Genomic DNA, 21,051 nt, shown 5'->3' on the forward strand with positions numbered 1-21,051 from the left:
ATGAAGAAATGATGTATTTTCTTCCAGAACTTGTATGCAGAGAATGGTGCAAGTTGCAGAATAAATTCACATACATTTTTTTATTAAAAACAACCACCCTATGAGCAAAAAGTTTCTCTCAGAATGAAGCCTCTGCATTTTATTCCTAAAATCTTTGGAAGAAAAGCAAAGAGTAGGATTACATTCTAAAGCAAAAGACATTTTTCCAGAATAATTCTCCAAAATTAGGGATATACAGATATTAAGAGAAATGTTTTAAATTTTATTGCGAGACTGCAATTTTCGCATGATCTGCTGATGAATTGATTTCTTCAAATTGCAACCTAAGTAATTAATTAAAACAATAGAGCCATCTCAATACAAACTGAGTTGAATAATCATTGGAAATGAAGACCTACTTTACGAGCTTGCACCAAAATTTGTAAATATGTACTGCATTAATTAAATAAATGCTTATGTGAATTCGATCAATTCTCCCTCCCTTCAGAAGATGTGAAGAGTAGATGTGAATGTTACTTTCAACCTGCTTCTAAAGAGGAATCACTGGATTTGTAGCAAAACTCATGAATATTTCATTTGCAGTTGAGTGTATCATTTTCAGTGCAACCCACAAATCTGATTAAGAGATCCTCTTGCTAAGTCATTTCCATCATCACAATTTTTTTAAATTTAAGGCAACAGGAATATTTGAAATAAAATAACAGCAATTTAAAACAAAAGTATATCGATTGGTGAATTTATTATTAATGATTGTTATACAATGACTATGATGGATAGCATGCCATCAACAGGCACTTGACAAATGCTGTGAAAAATATTTCTCGATTTATTGCATTTTGTAAAAAACTTTCAATACTCCACACTCTCTCTCGTTCTCACTTCCATTATGCATTACAGTTACAGCTATCTATTTACACTAAATACAATTAAAACTAGTGGTAGTATTTAAGATATGATTGAATGATCAAAAAACAATGATGAAATCATGATTAACTGGCACAACAAAACAAAAAGACATCTAAAATAGATATTTTAACTCTTAGTATAAAGTAGAAAAATTGCATCACACTTTTTAATAACATTTAAACAAAGAACAAGTATTCATAATTCAAAATTAAATTGTCACCAAATAAGTCACCACTTAAAAATTTTCAACAGTAAAAAAATTATCCATTAAGAACAAATACTATTTTGCCGAGTTGACTTTCTGTCAATCTTGACTCCCTGATGATAATGATCTATACAATTGAATTCAGATAAAAATCAGTTTTGCACACCTGAACACTTTGGCACTGTTTCAATTAGACATTGTAAAGGAAATTCCTTTTTTTGTTTTCAAACTTCCTCCAGTCCAGTCTTTTCAACGATTCATACTAAAAATTAACATGGCAGCTAAAATGAAGTGAGTCCTGTTCACACCCTAAACTAAAAAATAATATTGGGGATGTGAGCATTCAAAAAACAATATGTTCAATAATCAGGTGAAAGTCCTAGGTCATAAAGTGAAAATGGATACAGTGTTACGGCTAAAATGAAATGCTAAAATATAATTCACCTCTTTTAAAATGGAGAAATAATAAATAACATCTTTATATTCTGCTGCTAAAATGAAAATGATTGCTGAGTATATAATTCGTGACTTTCACTCCGAATAAAGAGCATCACTGCATGTCTGGGCATCCTGCAATATGCATGTGAATACTTGGCAGTAGTTGAGAGTTGAACAGCACCAAACGTTTTTTCTGTTCCCATTGGAGATTCATCACAATCAACATTGGCCAAGGGAAGAACTCCAGACATAATGAATCACTCTTACAAGGAAGAGGATATGAGTTGAGCAAGTTCAAAATCTGTCAACATCATAGTCACCCTTCCAAATCTAAGTGTATTTGGATGTCATTGGAGGCCAGCTTCACAAGGGTCTTCTTGATCCGAAGAGCAGGCAAACGAACATTTGGATTATGATGCCAGCACTCCTTCATCAGTTTCCCCATTCCACTCAACGTCTACGGACAAAATAATCACATCATTAGGTAAGTCAACACAATCTCCCAGCCATGTAAAAAAATGCTTGCTAAAAATTATGCGACTTAAGTTTAATGCTTTTAAAAAGATTATAGTTAGAGACTTCATATGTGAGAAAACCTACAAAGAAGTAAATCAAAGCAACATCTACTTTGAAGTAAAACGAAGCCTGAGTCACACAATCATTTCTTTCGTCCCTCTTAGTGATCACTTGAACGATCACTTTTCGGTACTGGAAAAGTGATCGCTCGAGTGATATTTTTCTAAATCACACGATCTTTCTCGCCGTCGCTTATCACATCATTTCCGATATCACAACTCTTTATCGCAAGGCCCTGCACCATGAAAATCTATAGCCTGAATCATGAAAGCTTGAATTTGATATCATTCAAATTTGGCAGGCCATGAATGCTCTCAAGAATGGGAAATTACTTATGATAACAGCTTAAGGTTCTTGAGTACCTAAATTAGTCACTGCAGAGGGTTCACTGCTCTTTAAATATCGCATGGGAAACACACAAAAAGGGGAGGGGGGTTGAGAAGAGTGAAAAAAGGGGGTGGTGAAAAGAGAGGCCGCGTGTCGTTAGAAAAGGAGAGGAGTAGGTAGCGACGCAGGAAAAGAGGCAGGCGTGAGGAGTCACTTAGCGGGGGTACAGGGAGGAAATTGCCAGCAAGGGACTCCTCACCCCGGCCTCTTTCCCTGCATCGCTACTTACTCCTCTCCTTTTCTAACGGCACGTGGCCTCTCTTTTCACTACCCCCTTTTTTCCACTTTTCTCAACACCCCTCCCGTTTTTGTGTGGTTCTTCCCACATGTCGTTATTTTACAGTTATGACTGGAGTCCTTCCAGTGTGGGTTCCCCACATCCCGTAGTTGTATCTTTTCCCACTGTCTCTACTCTGTACGCCTGTTCCCACCCCCTCCTTCAAAGATGTCAAATCCTCCCCAACCCCCTACCATCTTTCAACCATCTTTCTCACTAAATGGAACAACAAAATTATCCCCTCATAAGTAAGTCATTATCATTTTCTGGGAAGGCCTCAGTTCCAATCAACACCTTTTCCTATTTTCTACACTAAAAATTTTGGGCAAATCAAAAATGATTAAACAAAATTATCTTGGAATATATCACTTTAAAAATAATGGACTATCCTTGATGGTTTACCAATGTAAAGCACATTTTCAAAGATGCTGTAGCTAATTAATTCTCAAGGGTATAAAGGTGATTTTCAAATGTTTTGCAGTGTCTTGTACCAGATGATGGCTCAGTGAGCCAAAACGCATTATACGCAGTGAAAATTTTTGAGGAAAAGTGCTATGATCTTTTATTTATTTAAATATGTCTAACTTCTACCAATTGAAGCCTGAATCTGTTGAACTTAAGGAGAACCGGGGAAAGTATGGAATAAATGCACAAGTTATAATCATTAAATCCAGCATAAATCGAAACAGAATGATCAATTCGCAAGTAACATCTCCCTCCGAGTGAATATATCTTCACCCGCAAACGTAATGCTATCAGGAAGGAAAACAAAAAGAGTATGGGAAATAAAGTTCCCCTGGAAGCAGAAATGACACCACAAACTTTGCCCTAAAAGTTTTGAAAGAGACTGCACATCTTGAAAGCTACCACAGCCATCATTTCCAACATATCACCATGAATAAGCAAGTTACCACAGTCAAAATACATACATAGACAAAAATTCAAAACAACAGCTCTATCGGCTGTAAAAAAAAAGGGCACCCGATTATGAGGGGCTCCATTGGCTAAATGAAGCAAAGCATTTCAATGTGACCAAAGGCATAAGAACAAAGAAAAATTAATTTTCATTTTTAGTTGTATTGTCGAGGAGAAAGGAGAGAAGAGAGAGGAAGCAAAATGAATTGAGAGGGAATGTCTTTTGTTTGTGGAAATAAAGTGAATTGAAAGAATATTGAACATTGATGGAAAGTGGATGGAAAAAATTGAAAGAATTCAAGTCTGACATAACACCATCACCTCTCTCATGCCAAACAATTCCAGGAAAAGCCAGAGGAGGGAAAATTGACTAACTAAAAGCATCCCAGCCATACGAATTGAATAGAAAAATATTTCTATTGATTTTCTCCAAATGTTTCCACAAAAGAAGATAATACCAATTAAAATCAGATGAACAGCATATATTTCAGCAGCACTATCAAGCCAGAAACTTAAATTATAGGTGAGATTTAACAAACATTTTTTGTACAAAGAGAGCCCGAAGTTAAGGTCAAGGAATTAAAGTCAAAGAGTCAACACAAAGAACCAACAAATCCCCATTTTCATTCTAAAATTTAAGAATAATAGCATTTCTTATAAATTTTCCACATCTTTCTCACTAAATGGAACAACAAAATTATCCCCTCATAAGTAAGTCATTATCATTTTCTGGGAAGGCCTCAGTTCCAATCAACACCTTTTCCTATTTTCTACACTAAAAATTTTGGGCAAATCAAAAATGATTAAACAAAATTATCTTGGAATATATCACTTTAAAAATAATGGACTATCCTTGATGGTTTACCAATGTAAAGCACATTTTCAAAGATGCTGTAGCTAACAAAGACAGGAATTAGGGTAAAAAGTCTTAAAAAATTCTTGTTCCTTCTCACCAGATCAGATGCCCAACGGTTTGGAAGACTGGGGCGCTGCTGGTCTATACACACGACTTTTCTCATGTCCTCAAAACTGGGGTCTGACGGGACCATGTCGTAAAATGGTGGATAATAGTCTTCAGCTCTACCATTTGATATGGTTCTCCTGCATATCTCCCACAGAACCAATCCAAAAGCATATATGTCAACTCGACGGTATGACTCAAAGCATTCCGGATTAATTCTGAAATGAAGAAGGATTGAAAGAATTACAATTGTACAGGAGAAAAGCGACTATAAAAGGCATCCAACAATTGAAGTAACTTTTTCATGGACCCTCACACAAATTCTGGCAAGTCTACATTTAGGTTAGGCCAATCATCTAGGATAAAACAATAATAGATGAAAAATAAGCAATCCACACAATGCTAAGACAAAAATTAATTTGGCAATCATTTTAAGAGAAAAAAAAACATTTGAAATACAAGCATTACATCAACTTCACAAAATGTTCATATCAAAACTAATGACAACAAACAAAAGGACTGAGAATCTAAACAGATGCTTTGTACAATAATCTTTTCCTGGTGAAGAACAACAAATAAATACTCCCTTAGACACTTCAGATCCTTTTGCTTCTACATTTCCATCTAATACATTAATACTCAAATTTTCACTATGTACCATAGCAAATAGCAGGATACAAATTATAATACGTATCAAAGAAAAAAGTCAGCAAAAATATTAATTTATTAGTGCCGTTTCAAGGGAAATAAATTATGTACAATTACTAATTAACAGGCATAACAAAGGTAAAATAATAAAAAAATATTAAAACTTACTGTTGATCAAGAACCTCAGGGCTCATATACCGTTTGGTGCCCACCCGTGTATTTTGTCCAACATCCAGTTCCCCTGTCGTTTGTGTGTGCGTGACAGCCAGGCCGAAATCAGCAATTACACATGTGCCATTCAGTCTGACAAGGATATTTTTACTTTTGATGTCTCGGTGAGCAATAGCTGGCTTACCCTTTATTTAAAACAAGAAAATAACTTTCAACTGAAAATTTTCACAAGGTAAAGACCTATAATAAATAATACTAGAACATGTCATACAAAAAAGAAAAGTAATGAAATTACTTGTAACAATAATTTTTTGGCTAATGACACATCTTTTAAAAGGTATATTTCACTGGTAATATACCTCACAGCATGTGAGAGAAATTGCAATGTTAGAGAAATTACATGAGAAATTTTGAATGCTAGAACACTGGAAGTATCAAAAGGTATGTAGTTATACATTGCACATCACACATTTTGTGCTAATTCCCTTATGCAGAGAGGGTTTACGGAGCCAAGTTTTTGCTCATTTTTTTCAATCATCCTTAGATAAAATACAAGGAAAAAATAAGATAACCACATACTATGAATGCAAATAACTGATGGACTATAAATTTCATGTTTATGGATGGAAAACTGAGGAAATTTTGAATAAGAAAATTCAAACATGAATTTAAAACAGGGTGACCACAACTTTTTTCGGCAAAACTTTTCCCTGTACATTTTCAGTGATTACTCACGCAGTTTTCTCTATAATATCCTGAGAAATTGTTTACTACAGGTTTTAAATAATCACAAACGTGCTCATAAGAAATGTCGGTAAATGGGAGCAGAAATCAACACACTTTTCATCATAATAGATTTAAATTTCAACTTAAAAAATTGTACAATAAGAAATTTCACTTCTCATATTAGAATATTCTGATAAGAGTTAACAATTTAAAAATGAGGCAGTAATGAAAGAAAAATAAATAAATCCTCTAACTTGAAATATCAAACAAAACAATCAAAAGCATCTGATATGCTTCAAGACATAACACAAAAGCTTGCAAAGGAATCGTAAGACGGCTTCTATTCGACATTATTCAGAAGTTGCACATTGGCCTTTAATATTGAATAAAAGGGATTTTCATGATGAAAAGTACGTGTTTGCCTAATTCACAGGGACATGTCCCTTGGCTGGCTGAAACGTCCTCTCGTAAGATAATTTTACAGTGATTCAACTATGACATGACTCCAATTCTTTCTTCTTAAGATGAGGGTGTGCATCAGAGGAAGGTTTAATAGTGACACATACATTTTTAAAGTTTGCCTACTTTACAGGGGGTAGTGGTTGGCTGTATAAGTGCTCCACTTGCAATATGATTCCTTATGGCATCAACTTTGTCTTTATTTGATTGGAAAGTGCAGCAGAGAGGGGTGATATACCAACACACATCTCTTCTTTGTAGCAGTGGGCAAGTAGGACATAGCAACGTAGGAGGAGAGCACTAACTGTGGTGCAAGGTATGCGGTACTTTACCCATTTTCCCGACTCTTGGCGGCTGAGCGAAAGAAAGCTAGTAGAATCAAACGCACTGTCCCCACCACCTCATTATTCCCCTTCATTTGACCAACCAGCTTTGTGAGTCCATGGAAACAAATGTACACTTGCTCAACAGCTAACTACCCAAAGGAGTGTTATAATGTTTGGATCTTTCCCCAACTAACAATAGAAGTAAAAATTCCTCTGGTTTTCCACTGAGTCAGGTCCCTCACTCATCGTCTTCAGGGATCCTGAAGATGATGGGCGAGTTACTTTTCAAAATGATGGAGGGAGACATGGAGGACCTGACCCGTTGCAAAACCTGAGAAATCTTTACTTCATTCAAATGAGCACTGCCATCTCCACAGATTACATTTGGAAACACTTTGGGCTCGAGAGCTATGTTTATTGCACAGAAGGCAAAGAGAGACTTAGTCCTCCAACCACACTTTCACATGCGACTCTCTTCTGTGACTGGCTACAAGAGTTTAAAGGACACATGCACGTTCTAGGTCACCTGCCATGAGTCACAAAAAAGGGTACAACTAATTATCAATTTCCACACTTTGAAAAAGATTCCGAGATCCTCAACGTTTCCAGCCAATTTTGATGCATTCCATTTCCCAGTCTTTCCCTCATTTTACTGGTTTTTGGGCACTACGTAACATTTACCCAACAGCCTATTTTCCCTAGCATTTCAGAAATAATATACAGAAAAAAATCACCAACTTAAATGAGTACACAACAGCTATTTAATCGGATGGCATCTGCTTCCATCATATAAATTACTCATCGGTGACCAATCTTGCTGATGGTTCAAAAATCTTTACCTGTGTACCAAATATTTCTGTGTGAAGGTGTACTATGCCATTGATTGCAGAAATACACAGCTTCATCATTTGATGGTGGGTCAAAGTCCTGTTATTGAGGTGATCATACAGTGAGCCCAAAACATGGTAATGGGTCACCAACCAGAGCTGCGTACATGAATTGTGAGATGTCATATCAGATCCAATGTAGCCCAGAATGTTCTCATGTCGCAGCAAAACCGTACTGAAACGATAGAATAGGCAAGGAAACTAAGACTAAACATATGCAAAAAGAAAATAATCCAAATTATGCAAAGACTAATGTAGGAACAACAATCTTTACCAACAACTTTTAACTTGAGGAAAAGAGTGAGAAGACATATCCAGCAGAATAATTGTCGGTTCAAGCACCCATATATATTTTAAAGACTGGTTCACAATTCGCTGCAACACCTTATCTTAATAGGGAAATTGCATACTTTTTATAAACAGTATGCTGATATACTACAGTAAACACTTAGTACCGCAATATACTTTTTTCCGCGAAAAATTCAGTTTATACACTAGAAAATGACTCCCAAAAGTCTCCCGAGTTTCGCGGGCTAAAAAATACCGCCCCCACTAATCTTATGCCGTGACGTCATAGTTCAGTAGGAGTCCAAGATCCAAGCCCAGTACTGCAGGGACTGCAGGTTTGGAAGAGCCGCGTTGCGTTTAAAGGAGAACATGGCTAAAATAAGGAAAAATTACAAAAGGTGCATTGTTCCTCTGTGCAATAACACCCCAGAAAAAATTTTCGTCTCCATTCCCACGGAGGAAATTAGAAGAAAAGCCTCGATGCATGCCGTCTGTCGGGATGAGCGTTACGGAAAAATAAGAGTATAATAAACGGAATGATAAACCCGTGTGCTATGTGAGCGAAAATAACTTTAATATAAATATTATTTCCATATTTCATTGACTGAATAACTTGAAACTGAGATTTTTCGATAATTCGGCCGCCGTAGAATAAACACTCAACTTCTCAACAAAAATCGAGATAGGTGTTTCTCGATGGTTACGATGGACTCAAATTATTTATGGCACTTGTTCAATTTCAGTTACGGAAGGACATAGGAAATTCCATGATGTTTAAAATCAAGGGAGGAAATATATGAAAATATAGAGCAACGTTGATCCTCATGCATTCGAGTGCCAGCCAAGAAGACAGCGTTTTCTTCTACTGTCGGCGTCAAAATGATGTACCGCTGTACTTTGCAAATTTATATCCTGGCTTCACTGCATGCTATAATAATGAACTATACGTCATTTTAAAGGAAATTTTATCCTAAATTCTGATTTATTTTATCACAAAAAAATTGAAAAATGTAGACACGGCCAGTGCAATGAATGACTCCGCGCACCGAAAAATTAGCCGTTTTGTCAACTTCATGAACTTTGCAACTCAACCTAAGGAAAACTACTACGTCTACAGCATTCATCTTCCACATTTATTTACACTCATCAGTGCGGATTAATAAAATGGCTTTTGGGTATTTTTAGAACTTATACCTATTTTGTTGTAAATTAATGAAAATATTTAAACATTATCTTGTCCCATAGTTTACCCCGAAAGATAAAGGAAGTTGTGGATGGAAAAAGAATGGAATCCAGAGGTGGTCACAAAAAATGAATCGCAGCATTCTTTGATTTTATTCTACGCCGTTGCTTGCTTTTCAGAAAAAGTTGAGTCACAAGAGGAATGCTCCGCGGGCCTTGATTTGGAAACTGTGGAGATAGAGGAAGACGTGTGGATCAGCAATTTCCATTTAGTTGGTTGTCAGGATAAACCAAGGATCCATTTAAAGGTTGTCAGGCCATCGTATGAAGATAGGACTGATGTACACCACAGGGGAAATGGGGTGTTTGAGGGAAAGTCAAACCCAAAGTTGCCCAAAGAATGTGCAGTTCTAATATGTTGCTCTTATTTCCCCAGTTAAAACCAAGTAGAAATTGGATTAGGATGATATTTTCACCACGGGTTCCAGTGATAGTGCAGGTGATCATGGTTATCGTCGAAGGTCATCCCTCTAGGATTTACGATACGGAATTTCAAAGTGACGACCGATCGCAATGACGATGAGCTCGCCTTTAGAGTAGGTTTCAGATATATCGAGAGAAAAGCTCCCAAAATTTATTAAAGACTGCTTGGAAAATATTCACATTTTAATGTTACTTTAGGAAGGCCTTCTAATTACAAAAGTAACTTATTAACACCTGAAGACGTTGTATTTATTATATTAATCGAAATGCGATTGACCGATTCTTTCTGCAGAATAGGAAGTGGTTTCGGGGTTTTGAGTTACAAGATGGTAGATTGTGTTGGAAGTTCGTCTATATTATCGCTACTAAATTGAAACATTAATAGTCTGGCTTCCTCAGAGCTTCCTGTCGCCCTCCAGGCAAGGTATTTTTAAGTTGAAAGTATCATCGACAGCTTCGAGGTGGAAATAAGTTCACCGTAAGACTCTCTACCGGACTGCCAAAAGAATACACATTTCACATGAGTATACGCTTTCGCCAATGTTATACGCAAGTCTCACTTTGTTATGAACTATAAAACATTTCAGATGCACATCGGTTGGATCCTTTAATTGCGACGATGTTGCCCGGGCGACCACCATATCGAATTCCCATCGTAAAAAATGCCCCAGATATGATACGCTAAATTTTTTTCGCGTATAGAAGCCGATATTCACTTTTAACATTGTTTCTTATGGGATATATGTTTCGATTAACGTCATTTCGTTTATCGTCACATTTTTCAGGAACGTTAAACGAGGACTCACTGTACTGGAACTAAGAAATGCCTCACAACCAAGCCGTCGCTTGTGTCCAAATGCCTATGCTGCTTCCTTCGCTTCCTCGTACTGAACTATGACGTCAATTTGCCGCTAGCCAATCATCGGGCGTTTTCGAGTCCCACTCGTATTTGAAAATTCTCTTGAACTTTAATGAATAAAATATCGCTAACGACATCAAAAAGTAATAAAACCTTTTCACTGTGAAACGCAAACATGTATTTCTACATGATTTTGGAGCTCACAACTGTTTCTGAAATGTATGCAAGTTCCCTATTATAACACTTAACCATATAAGTGGGCTGCCTCAGAACACAGTGATTGCTAGATTAGACCATCCATTTTTAATTGAAGACAATTACTCAACAAGATATTTGGAATAAATTCCATAAACCACCAAATAGAATAAAAAAATGGCATACAAAACCAACATTCATCTGGGGTAGTATTAGAAATATATACATTGAATGCAACAAAAGCATTTTTCCAGAGCCCTATTTTTAGCACTAAGATGTAATATTGCAGTGGTTACCACATAATCTCATTTTATTTGGTCCATGAAGTTGTTTCAGAGTTTTTTTTGCTCTGAGTTATATTAAGAATGTCACATTGATTCTTTTAAATGATTGTTATTCAGATTTTCTATTTTCATACATCAATGCAGGTATGGGAAATAATCTCTAAGGACTATACCTGCATTAAACCACAAGAGGGCTGGTGACATCAATATAAAGTAATAACTTACCTATAAATTTCTGTTTCCCTACTCCATGATGCCTCATCTCGAGAGAAGAAAATTTTGACAGCAACATTTTCACCATGCCATACACCACGCCAAACTTCACCATATCTCCCTTTGCCAATGCACTCAGCCAATGATATCTGCTTGGCCAGAGTTCTTTGAATAAGCAGGGGTAGGCCTGACCCTGAGCCAGAGGTGAGGGAATGCTCCAGGTACTCCTAAAGAAAAAGATGGACCATTGTCAAAACTGAATAGAGAACTTAATTTAATGAAGTCCAACTAAAAAAATGACGATAAATGATAATGGAAATATAGCACTCAAAATGGAGAATTCAGAGGAAACCCTATTTCATTAACATGTTGCGTACAGATGGCGAGAATCCTCGTCATTTTTTTCCCGAACGTTCCGGACGGATGATGAAGATTCTCATCATTTAGGCGCGTCAACCTAAACAATTTTAAAGCGTACAATACGCATTCGTTAGTACGTTTTCAGTTGTTGTTCGTTATTCATAATGAATTGATGCATCATAACGTTAGATTTGGTAAAGTTATATTCCAAACATTAGCTTTTTAACCATGTTTAAACCAAAGGCATTATGCTCTAATAGGCACATATTTCCAATCTCGGCATTCCTAGGAATTAAAATACCCCTGTACGCAACGTGTTAAGCCACAAAGAAATTTCATTTTTAAATGCATTCCATGGCATAGGTGGCTAATTTGAAAATGGAAAGGATTCCTTTCATTCTGTGTACAATAGGACGTAAGCCATAAGATGGATATTGTTATACACAAGCAGTAAGACATTGCTTGTCTCCAATGAGATGCATGCCATCAGAAAAAAAACAAGACATGGTTCAAATGGAAATTATAGTTCCAATATTATGTCTTGCACTCGAGACTTTTGTTTTCATGTTTTGTTGCATAACAGAGGTTTATTGAGTCATATTTAACTTTTTTCTTCCCGATATATCAATCCACTTCCTCTGTGCTCTCAATAACTCCGCCCTGAAATCTTGGGAGGATCTCAGGTTCAAATCTAAGACAATCTCAGCAAAAAAAGATTTCCAGCATGAAGCAGCCCAAGGAAATGAACACAGTAAACTCACATTATAAAGAAGTTCGCTGGACCAAAAAACTGGACATTCATAATAACGAACTCCATTCAGGAATCATCGCAAAATAACATACCTTGCCAAATTTTCTTGTCTCTTCAATCTCCCGTACTTATACTCGCACTGCGGAATAGGTTCAGAGTATGATATACCAAGTAACATAATGTACATAGACAGTAACTCTTCGACATATGAAGATGCATTCCAAGAGCTTGTACGTAAGTTGATAAACCTATGCAAGGCATCGAAAAATGTGGTTATCCAGCAGAATGCAACGCTGCATTACAATTTTGCATTAACTCAGTAGCGTGACGAGCTGATGTAGCTGTGCATGCGACGCAGATGGAGCCTAATAAAACACACTGTTCACAGGACGCCACACTGCATCGCATCGGCCAACTCCAAAGGTGCCAAATTTGAAATTTGCTCCAATTTTTTGAATGTTCGTTTCTCTGAAAGTTTGCAAGAAGAGGACATATTGATCGTAGTTTATGAGTGCTAATGAGTCGTTCACCATGATTCCACAGGAATAAAGCATATTATATGATGTTGCGTGGATACTAAAGTATCTTCTACTGAAGAAAGAACTACAATTGTTACTCTTGGGCACAGTGCGCAAAGAGAATTTAAATGTATTGCAATGATTATGATGTAGCACGGTGTATGGATATGTATGTCTTTAAAAACACCGTTAGTGAGTTGTAAAATGCCGTTGCTTATCCGCCGCACTTCATAATAAAGTTCACTATAGAACCCCCGGGACCGGAACTGAAGTCTGTAATTTCGTAATAACATTACTTTTATTATAGATTGGATTAGCCTTTTCGTCAGGACCAACAATTTGCTTCGTAACAACAAGAATTTCGTAATAGGGTTGTTCATATTAACGCGAGCCTACTGTAAATACAATGTATGAAATTTGTTTGCCAATGGCTCGGTATTAGGTGAACTCTATCCTATCCTTCCCTATTCCAAAAAGAGCATTGAGTGAATAAATAAAATGAGAGATTATACCAAATTTAGCATTAAAGAAAAAAATTTTGAGTTTTTTTCTGCCATTAATCAAAGTTAACAAAACAATAATCAATAGAAAACTCACTCTGAGTGTGCTGTCCCCAGCAGGAGTGACCCGTAGATCATCAGAGTAGTAAGTCTCTGGATCTGCGGTGGTGCGAGCAAGACGCTTCCTGTGTGTGCGATGCAAAAATCCAATCACAAGAGCACCAATGATTCCCACAGCGATTGCAGGTCCAACAATGCACAAAGTCAACTTCAAAATGTAGCTAGTAGATGCAGGATAAGACGACACTTCATCTGAAAAATATAGGAAATTTATATGGCTCAGCGAACGAAGACATCAATTCAAAGAGCAAAAACAAATATTACACAGATATATAGCACACGAAAAAATGCAATAGTGCTGCTATTACATACGCACAAGTGTAGATCAATTCCATATATGTATGAGTTTTTCTCATACGTTCATGATAGGAAAGTTCCACCAGAATCGGTTGTTTTCAAAAAAATATAAAATGACAGGAAAGAAATGGGTGCAATTTGTCCTCACCCCTGTAAACAAGTGGTGGGAGATCAGGAAAGCTGCCATCATTGCAGTAATCTCCAGAGCAGCACTCGATGGCATACTGGGAACCGGTATGACGTTTCTGGTGTGACCCATCAAAGCTCTGAGTGGAACAGTAGAAGGGTAGCTGCTCAAGATTCTTGGTGCATCCCCTTGAAAGCCGCTCAACACCATCAGTATCACGAACTCTTGATTTCCAGCACTAAAATATGCATACAAAAGATGACATTAAGGTCTGAGAAGGAAACATTCAAAAAGTTCTTGCATTTAATCATTCCTTCTTACATGCTCCAAGTTGAGCTAAATTTTAAGCTAGAACTGGTAATATATTTTCCTGATGCCGAAGACAAAATGCCAATATGCAATTCAATGGCATTACTAGGAATATCCAGAGACTTACTACTTTTTGCTAAATGCCAAAATGATGTAAAATGACCTTCTTGTCAATTACAACCTTGACCTTGACATTTAAGTTTTACTCGTAATTCTGCTGGAAATCATCAAAATAGGAAAAACAATAGTATACCATAAAATCTACTTCACAATTTCCGAGGATTTGCGGGGGATCTATACTCCTACCTCCATAGTTATGCCACTGATGCAATAGGGTGGTTTCCTATTATTTTTTTATTGCCTAAATCGAAAGATTATTACTCCTGGATCACGTATTTCACGCTTTTAGATTTTTAAATGACGATATCTATTTTGCGATTAAATGAAAAGTGAAAATTTTCAAGCGCGCGAAAACGTGACGGCTAAGTATGAATGCTGGGAAAAACCCCGTGTGACGTCATTCTGGTTCCCGCTACCGCAAGTGAGGTGACCTTGGGGCGAGGCTTTGAGCGCTGATATGACACAGGATGCTAGCAGGTAGCAGAGTACCCTGCTAGCTTGTACCGCTTGGCTTAAGTAAGGATTATTAATACCTTATCAAACGAAGGAAGCTTTCTGACCATAGACAGTTTTAATAGGTGATTATTAAGACATGTTTCCCTGAGCTCTATGCCTCGTGCATGCATTGGTAATCTCAGACGATGTAAAACTCCTATCTACTTGTTTAGAAACTAGGTCCCTGTGACGTCACATGGAGTGGCATCGCATGGGCGCCAATCTGGCCTTTTTCAAATGAGGATAAAATTGACCTTCGACATTCGTCTAAACCAGTATTTCTAAAACCAAATAATTTGTTTATTATGAATACACTAATGGTAGGTAACGAATCGCAATCAATGCCTTTCGTTTTCTTTGATGAAGGAAACTACCCTATTATAAATTAGGGGGATAGAGTGAAAAATCCATACCTAAGAGCACAAGAGGGTAATGGAATTTCAGAAATGACCATTTTGGCTATCGCTGAACATTCTGATAATGTTTGAGAATACATCATGTCAAACTGAAAACAGATTTTTGCAATGATAAAACATATATTGAATGAACTAGATTCAAATCAGGCTGTAGAATAGACATTCGGTGATTTGGATCTAGCCATTGGTGATAATTCATTTAAAACCACATAATTGCAAAATTTCAATAAAAATGGCAATAATTATGATTTTTCATGATGATATTGTGATTATCATGATCACAAATGTTACTAGAGGGGATCCTCAAGTTGTCCTCTAAATGTGTTGTCACCCACCACTCATTTAAATGGGCTTACAAAAGTTGCCACTCGAGTCGCTGACAGACAAATTGATCAGAGTTTCACAGGGAAATAAGGTATACAGCACATTCCCGATTACCTGGGCTAATGATGAAGAGAGATGGCATGAATATTTGGAAAACACAGATAACCCAAACTTTCACTTTAATGTCTTGTAATATTCATTATTTATGTAAAATAAACAATATATTATTATTATTATTTATGCAGTTATTCTGTTATTTTAGAGTGCTTGCCGGATTCATTGATAGCTCTCTGCCAGTTCACGATCTTTTTAGCGGCAATAACATGGTTGTACTCATATTATTAATGCTATAATTTATGTAAGGCCTGGTTTCGAAAACCACACATCCATGGCTTTGTGATCATGGATATGGAAAAGCGGTCTGCACGAATGCTTCAAAACCACTCCTCGAAGTCGGAAACTACACAGTCAGGCACCACGCAACGTAGTTGCCTCTCGCACAAGTTGCCCAGGTGGCAACTGCTGCGAGACGTGTATCCGTGATCACGGAGCGCAGTTGTGTGCTGCAAGGCTTGGAAAACAAGTACACGGTGCTCCCATGAATGCAGCTAGTGCGCGATCGCTTCTATTTTGCGAAGGGGATTCTAATGAAAATAATAAGCCCAGTGCATCATAGCATTAATCCAGTAATTTCGGTGATTTTGAGTCCGATTTTATTTTTTCATAAATAGATCGTGGAAAATATTGAGTGAGAGTGAAAATCATGCACGGATTATCCGCAACACGAATATACCGCAGTCGGATACTTGGGAGTCTGCTGTAGTTAGGAGTATTAACTGAAATTTATACACGTGATGATGTGATACATCAAAAGCAAAACTTTTGCTATTCCTTGCAATGACAAACATTATAACACAAAATATTGGAAACAATGGGATCGCATTGCACACACCACCATGCCACACACATTTTTTAAAACCTTTTAACCCTTTCGCGCCGGACCTTGGTTCAGGGAAATTCTTCCTCAATACGAGTCTCTTGAAAGTTTTCTTTACTCCCTTGTACGAAGTGTTTTCGCTTCAACTGAAGGCAGTGGTTCCCTCCCTAACCATTTTTGGACCCAACTCAGAGGGCGCCTATCCCTTTCCTCGGCCTCTGTCCCAGACCCTAGATGGATTAAAAGCCCCTTCCTAGCACGAGTTTGCAGTCAACTGGCTAAAATGTTAATGCAAAATATATGAAAATATTTGTTGCTCGCACTGATTTTTTTACATTCAAAATGAATTTTGTGTTTTTTTCTGAGCGTGCAGAAATTTTAAACCAAGTTCTAACGTTGATTTAGACGGATTTAATGTATTTACTAGTTGTTCCATAACTCCGTTGAGATTAACGTTAGAATTTTGTTTGAAATTTCCATGTAGTCAGCAAAAAAAGATAAATTCATTTCTAGCATTGAATTTCAAAAGTAAGCAACAAATATTTTTTTGGAAAACACACTGCAAATAACAGTAGTTGACTGCGTGGAGAGGATAAGAAAGGGTCGACCTGAGCGGCCAAAGATGGGACTGGGCTCGCGCTAAGGCGGATCGTGAGGGGCGACCGCGTTCGTGGGTCTATTGTGTCCGCGACGGTCACTTTTTTCAACCTGTGCCGCACAGGCACGGCATTCGTTGGTTAGGGTAAGAACATTCAGGACGCACTGGTGTGGCATTCGTTGTTTAGGGAAGAAAATCCTCGCCGCACAGGTGAGCCATTCGGCGCGAAAGGGTTAAAGTGCGACCGAAGTTGCAACAGAAATCAGCCATCTTTAGAATGGAATTGGGCCTCCTCTAAGCAATCCCCTTGATCATGATAATTTCAACATATCATCAACTTTTTAAGTGGAAAATCATGGTAGCAATATATTTAAAAAAATTTATCACCTTAATTTACATAAATTGATACATATACAATATCATTAAATTTTAATTAACCTAATCATTAGCAATGAAGAATTATCCTTATGGCAGAGATGTTCTGTTTTTCTAGGAAATATGGCACGAAGAGCAAATTATATGTAATCCAATAGAAAAAGAAAGACACAAATAAAAGTCAATTTTCAGTTTTTAAATCTATGTATGTTTAAAGAGAATTGTTTTAAAGAGAGCCAAATTGACATTTACTGATAGGAAATTTTTCATTCATTTAACCATTATGCTCAATGTTCTCTAATTAACCTCATAGAATACACATGATAAATTAACTCTTTTCCACAATAAATTTAAAATGCATCTTGCAATTCAAAAAATGTTGCACCTGTCATTCCACAAACAACAAGTAAGGATAATGAGGATCTGAAGATGAAAATGCTCATCACAAAATAAGTTTAAGAGAGCATAATCAGCAGACAATGGCCCGCTTCTTTGATATCTGTCTTTAACCCTTAGACTGTGGGAACGTTTCTAAACGTTTTATTTTTCTGGGATGGCCAGGGATAGTTAGCAATTAGTTAGCCGCATTAGCAATCCCTACAGTGTGGGAAAGTGGTAGGGCTCTACCCGGGTAGCAATAAAATTTTCCGAAAGTTTTGCTATCTATTAGGAAACTGTGTTCCTCAAACAAATATTTTAATGCTACCCCTGACAAGAGCCACTACCTCCTTTTTCATTTGCGGCTCAAGTTACTGTCAAGGGCTGAAGTAGCCTTATATTTATTTTATATTCATTACTAGACATTATGCCATCCAGTATCTATTTTCAATAGAAGTTTCACAGTTTACTAAGGCCTTATGAGAGCCAATTCACAAAATTTTTAGACAAAATAAAAGGTGATACTAATGTCACCTATGCATACTCAAGCAAGTCTAGTGAATCAGGCTGATAATTACATTATGTAGTAAATCCTGCACCAAACACTCATAACCAGTGGATAAGAAAATATCATATAAATAGTGCCTATAAAAATAAATAAAACTCAATTAGACACTAACATAACACAATTGGAAAAACCCACTTTTTGCCTCAAGCCCTTAGGTTTTATCAGGTGGATTTTAACCTAATAAACCCAAGTTTTTTCAGGTTCGGTAAAATCATTCCAACCCTGCTTGTGAGTGCACCTAAAATGTTTGGAGCACAATTTTGAGAGAGAATAGAGATCTAAAAGAAGTGAAGTAGCCACTGTATTTCATGAGTTCATTGATTCATAAACAAAAGCCATTGCATATCAAGAATTTATGTATTTACTGAAAAAAACTACAGGCAATAGGGAGAAAAAGTAGCCATTTAAAGTTAGAAAAATTCATGGACCAAAAGGAATTATGCCGGTTGGTGATGTGAACCTCCCCCCCCTCTAATTACCAAGTATTCAAAACAAGGGATCACTTAGTTAAAGAGAAACTTTTCAGAACAAAATCAATATAACTGATGTAAGCAGTGGCGCCGACTCCATGGGGCCTGAGGGGGCCCGAGCCCCCTCAAAGATTCAAGGAAATAATTAAGTTATATTATGCTTTGTGGAATCACAAAAATATATTGATAATTTTTATTTCCCATGTTTGACGATAGTTACCTTTTAAAATAAATTCAACAATGTGCTAAAACAAATAATTACAAGGCTAAGCAGGTTTACTGAAAACAAGTGGTGTGAATCATGATGGTGTTTCGGTGCTGCGAGACAATTTGAATTTAACCTCTTACCGGGGCAAGACCCCTGATATGGGCCCCCCCAATATTTTTTATAAGTCGGCGCCCCTGGATGTAAGTGAGCAAAACATATGTTCACATCATTTTGCAGCTGATTTTCTTTACGCTATCTCTGTAAATACCAGACAACTATGTGATTAAATGTGACTAAAAATTAATTCAAGGAAATAACCATGAATTAGTTTGGTATACCATGGTTATTCATTTGTTTTCATACTCATGGGGTTACATTGCTAGTCGTTCGGTAATAATAAGAACACATCATGCATTTTTGGGAATGATAAATTGGCATTATCTTCTAGAATAATTATCTACGCACATAAGAAATGTCAGAGAACTCCCGAAAATACGATTTAGAAGCAGTTTTCATGATATTCTAAGACACTATATGGTATACTTGAGGAGACATAACGATATTAAATAGTATATTTGGCAACCACAGCATGTTTTCCAATCAATGCCATAATTATCCATACTATACGCGATATGCATGAATTATGATCACTCGCAATAAAATCGAAAAAAAATTACAACCATTAAATCAACACTACCTTCCCCAACAACCGAATGAACAAGCAATGAAGAATTTCCTCTTTCTTGTACCATATACTTCATACATATAAAGGCTATTTGGTATACATCCCACAATAGTAACTGAAGCTTTTAAAAATTGGTAACTGTTTGCAGTTAGGGTCTGTGTGAAGGGTAGGGTAGTTAAGGATAGGTAAGTTAAGCACCAACATCACCGTTCTCCTCTGTGTGAAGTGAAACCTCTCCGGACCCGAAACATACATGCTACACTAGAGGACAAACCGAGAGTCAACGATATTGGCAAACACTCTCAACGTTCAATAGCATTCTAAGTTCATCATTCTACGAAATATCATCCAATATAAAGGAAAGAAGCACCAAAAAATGTTTACATACTAGCTTAACCCAACCACGGCTTACATACCTGGTAGGCGCCTGTGCATGGCGGCACATCTGAGCAATCAGGAGGGTCACAAGAGTAGCATTTGTAAGTGGGCATATTTATCATGTTTTGCGAGTTAAGTAACCTCTTGTTGTTTGATGTTTCTTCTTCTTGGGTCTCATCATTAATCGAGAAACCACCAACATTCGTGCTATGAGTAACATCACCTGTAAAAAAAGCAACTAACTATAAAACAAGCCAAACAAATGCCTAGATTACAATAGGCTGCGATGGACTTAATTATTGTCGCACTGCAATACACAGGTGCTTCAATTTTTTTGACATTAGCGGGGTAAACAGGGATAAAGTCCTTCCAATGACCAAGGTGAAATAAAACCCAGTTCTAAGTATTTCTGCATATTTTCCACTTCTATGATAATATTTAAACTTCGAACTCACCTGAACAGGCAAGAAGTGCTACAATAACAAACATAAAATAAACACATTTCGAAGAAGCCATATCTGTTCGGCCATAACAAAATATTTGTAGTCAAATGTGTGAGTTATTTAAAAATTACAATTATTAGGGTAAAGTTAGGTTGTAATTTTATTTTTAATTTTAAAGTGACTTTTAGTGCTAAATAATTTTCTTAGGACATCGAAAAGATATTTTAAAACTATTTCTTTCCTGTATTTTAACAAATGTTTCCAAAATAGGGGTACAGATGGCACAGC

At 36.8% G+C, this 21,051-nt stretch overlaps 1 protein-coding gene across 1 annotated transcript; it reads right to left on the minus strand.

The window, feature by feature from the left end:
* Positions 1-707: 707 nt before the first annotated feature.
* On the minus strand, positions 708-20,886 carry LOC124156132 (activin receptor type-1). Its single transcript, XM_046530476.1, has 9 exons — positions 20,776-20,886; positions 20,359-20,543; positions 14,081-14,297; positions 13,613-13,827; positions 11,399-11,613; positions 7,835-8,057; positions 5,482-5,669; positions 4,658-4,883; positions 708-2,006 (listed from the first exon to the last, which is right to left on the minus strand). Exons 1-9 carry the CDS (start codon positions 20,834-20,836, stop codon positions 1,866-1,868), a joined length of 1,671 nt encoding a protein of 556 aa, XP_046386432.1. The 5' UTR covers positions 20,837-20,886; the 3' UTR covers positions 708-1,865.
* Positions 20,887-21,051: the final 165 nt, after the last annotated feature.

The sequence above is a fragment of the Ischnura elegans genome, chromosome 3, assembly GCF_921293095.1.
Source record: "Ischnura elegans chromosome 3, ioIscEleg1.1, whole genome shotgun sequence".
NCBI classification, from domain to species: domain Eukaryota; kingdom Metazoa; phylum Arthropoda; class Insecta; order Odonata; family Coenagrionidae; genus Ischnura; species Ischnura elegans.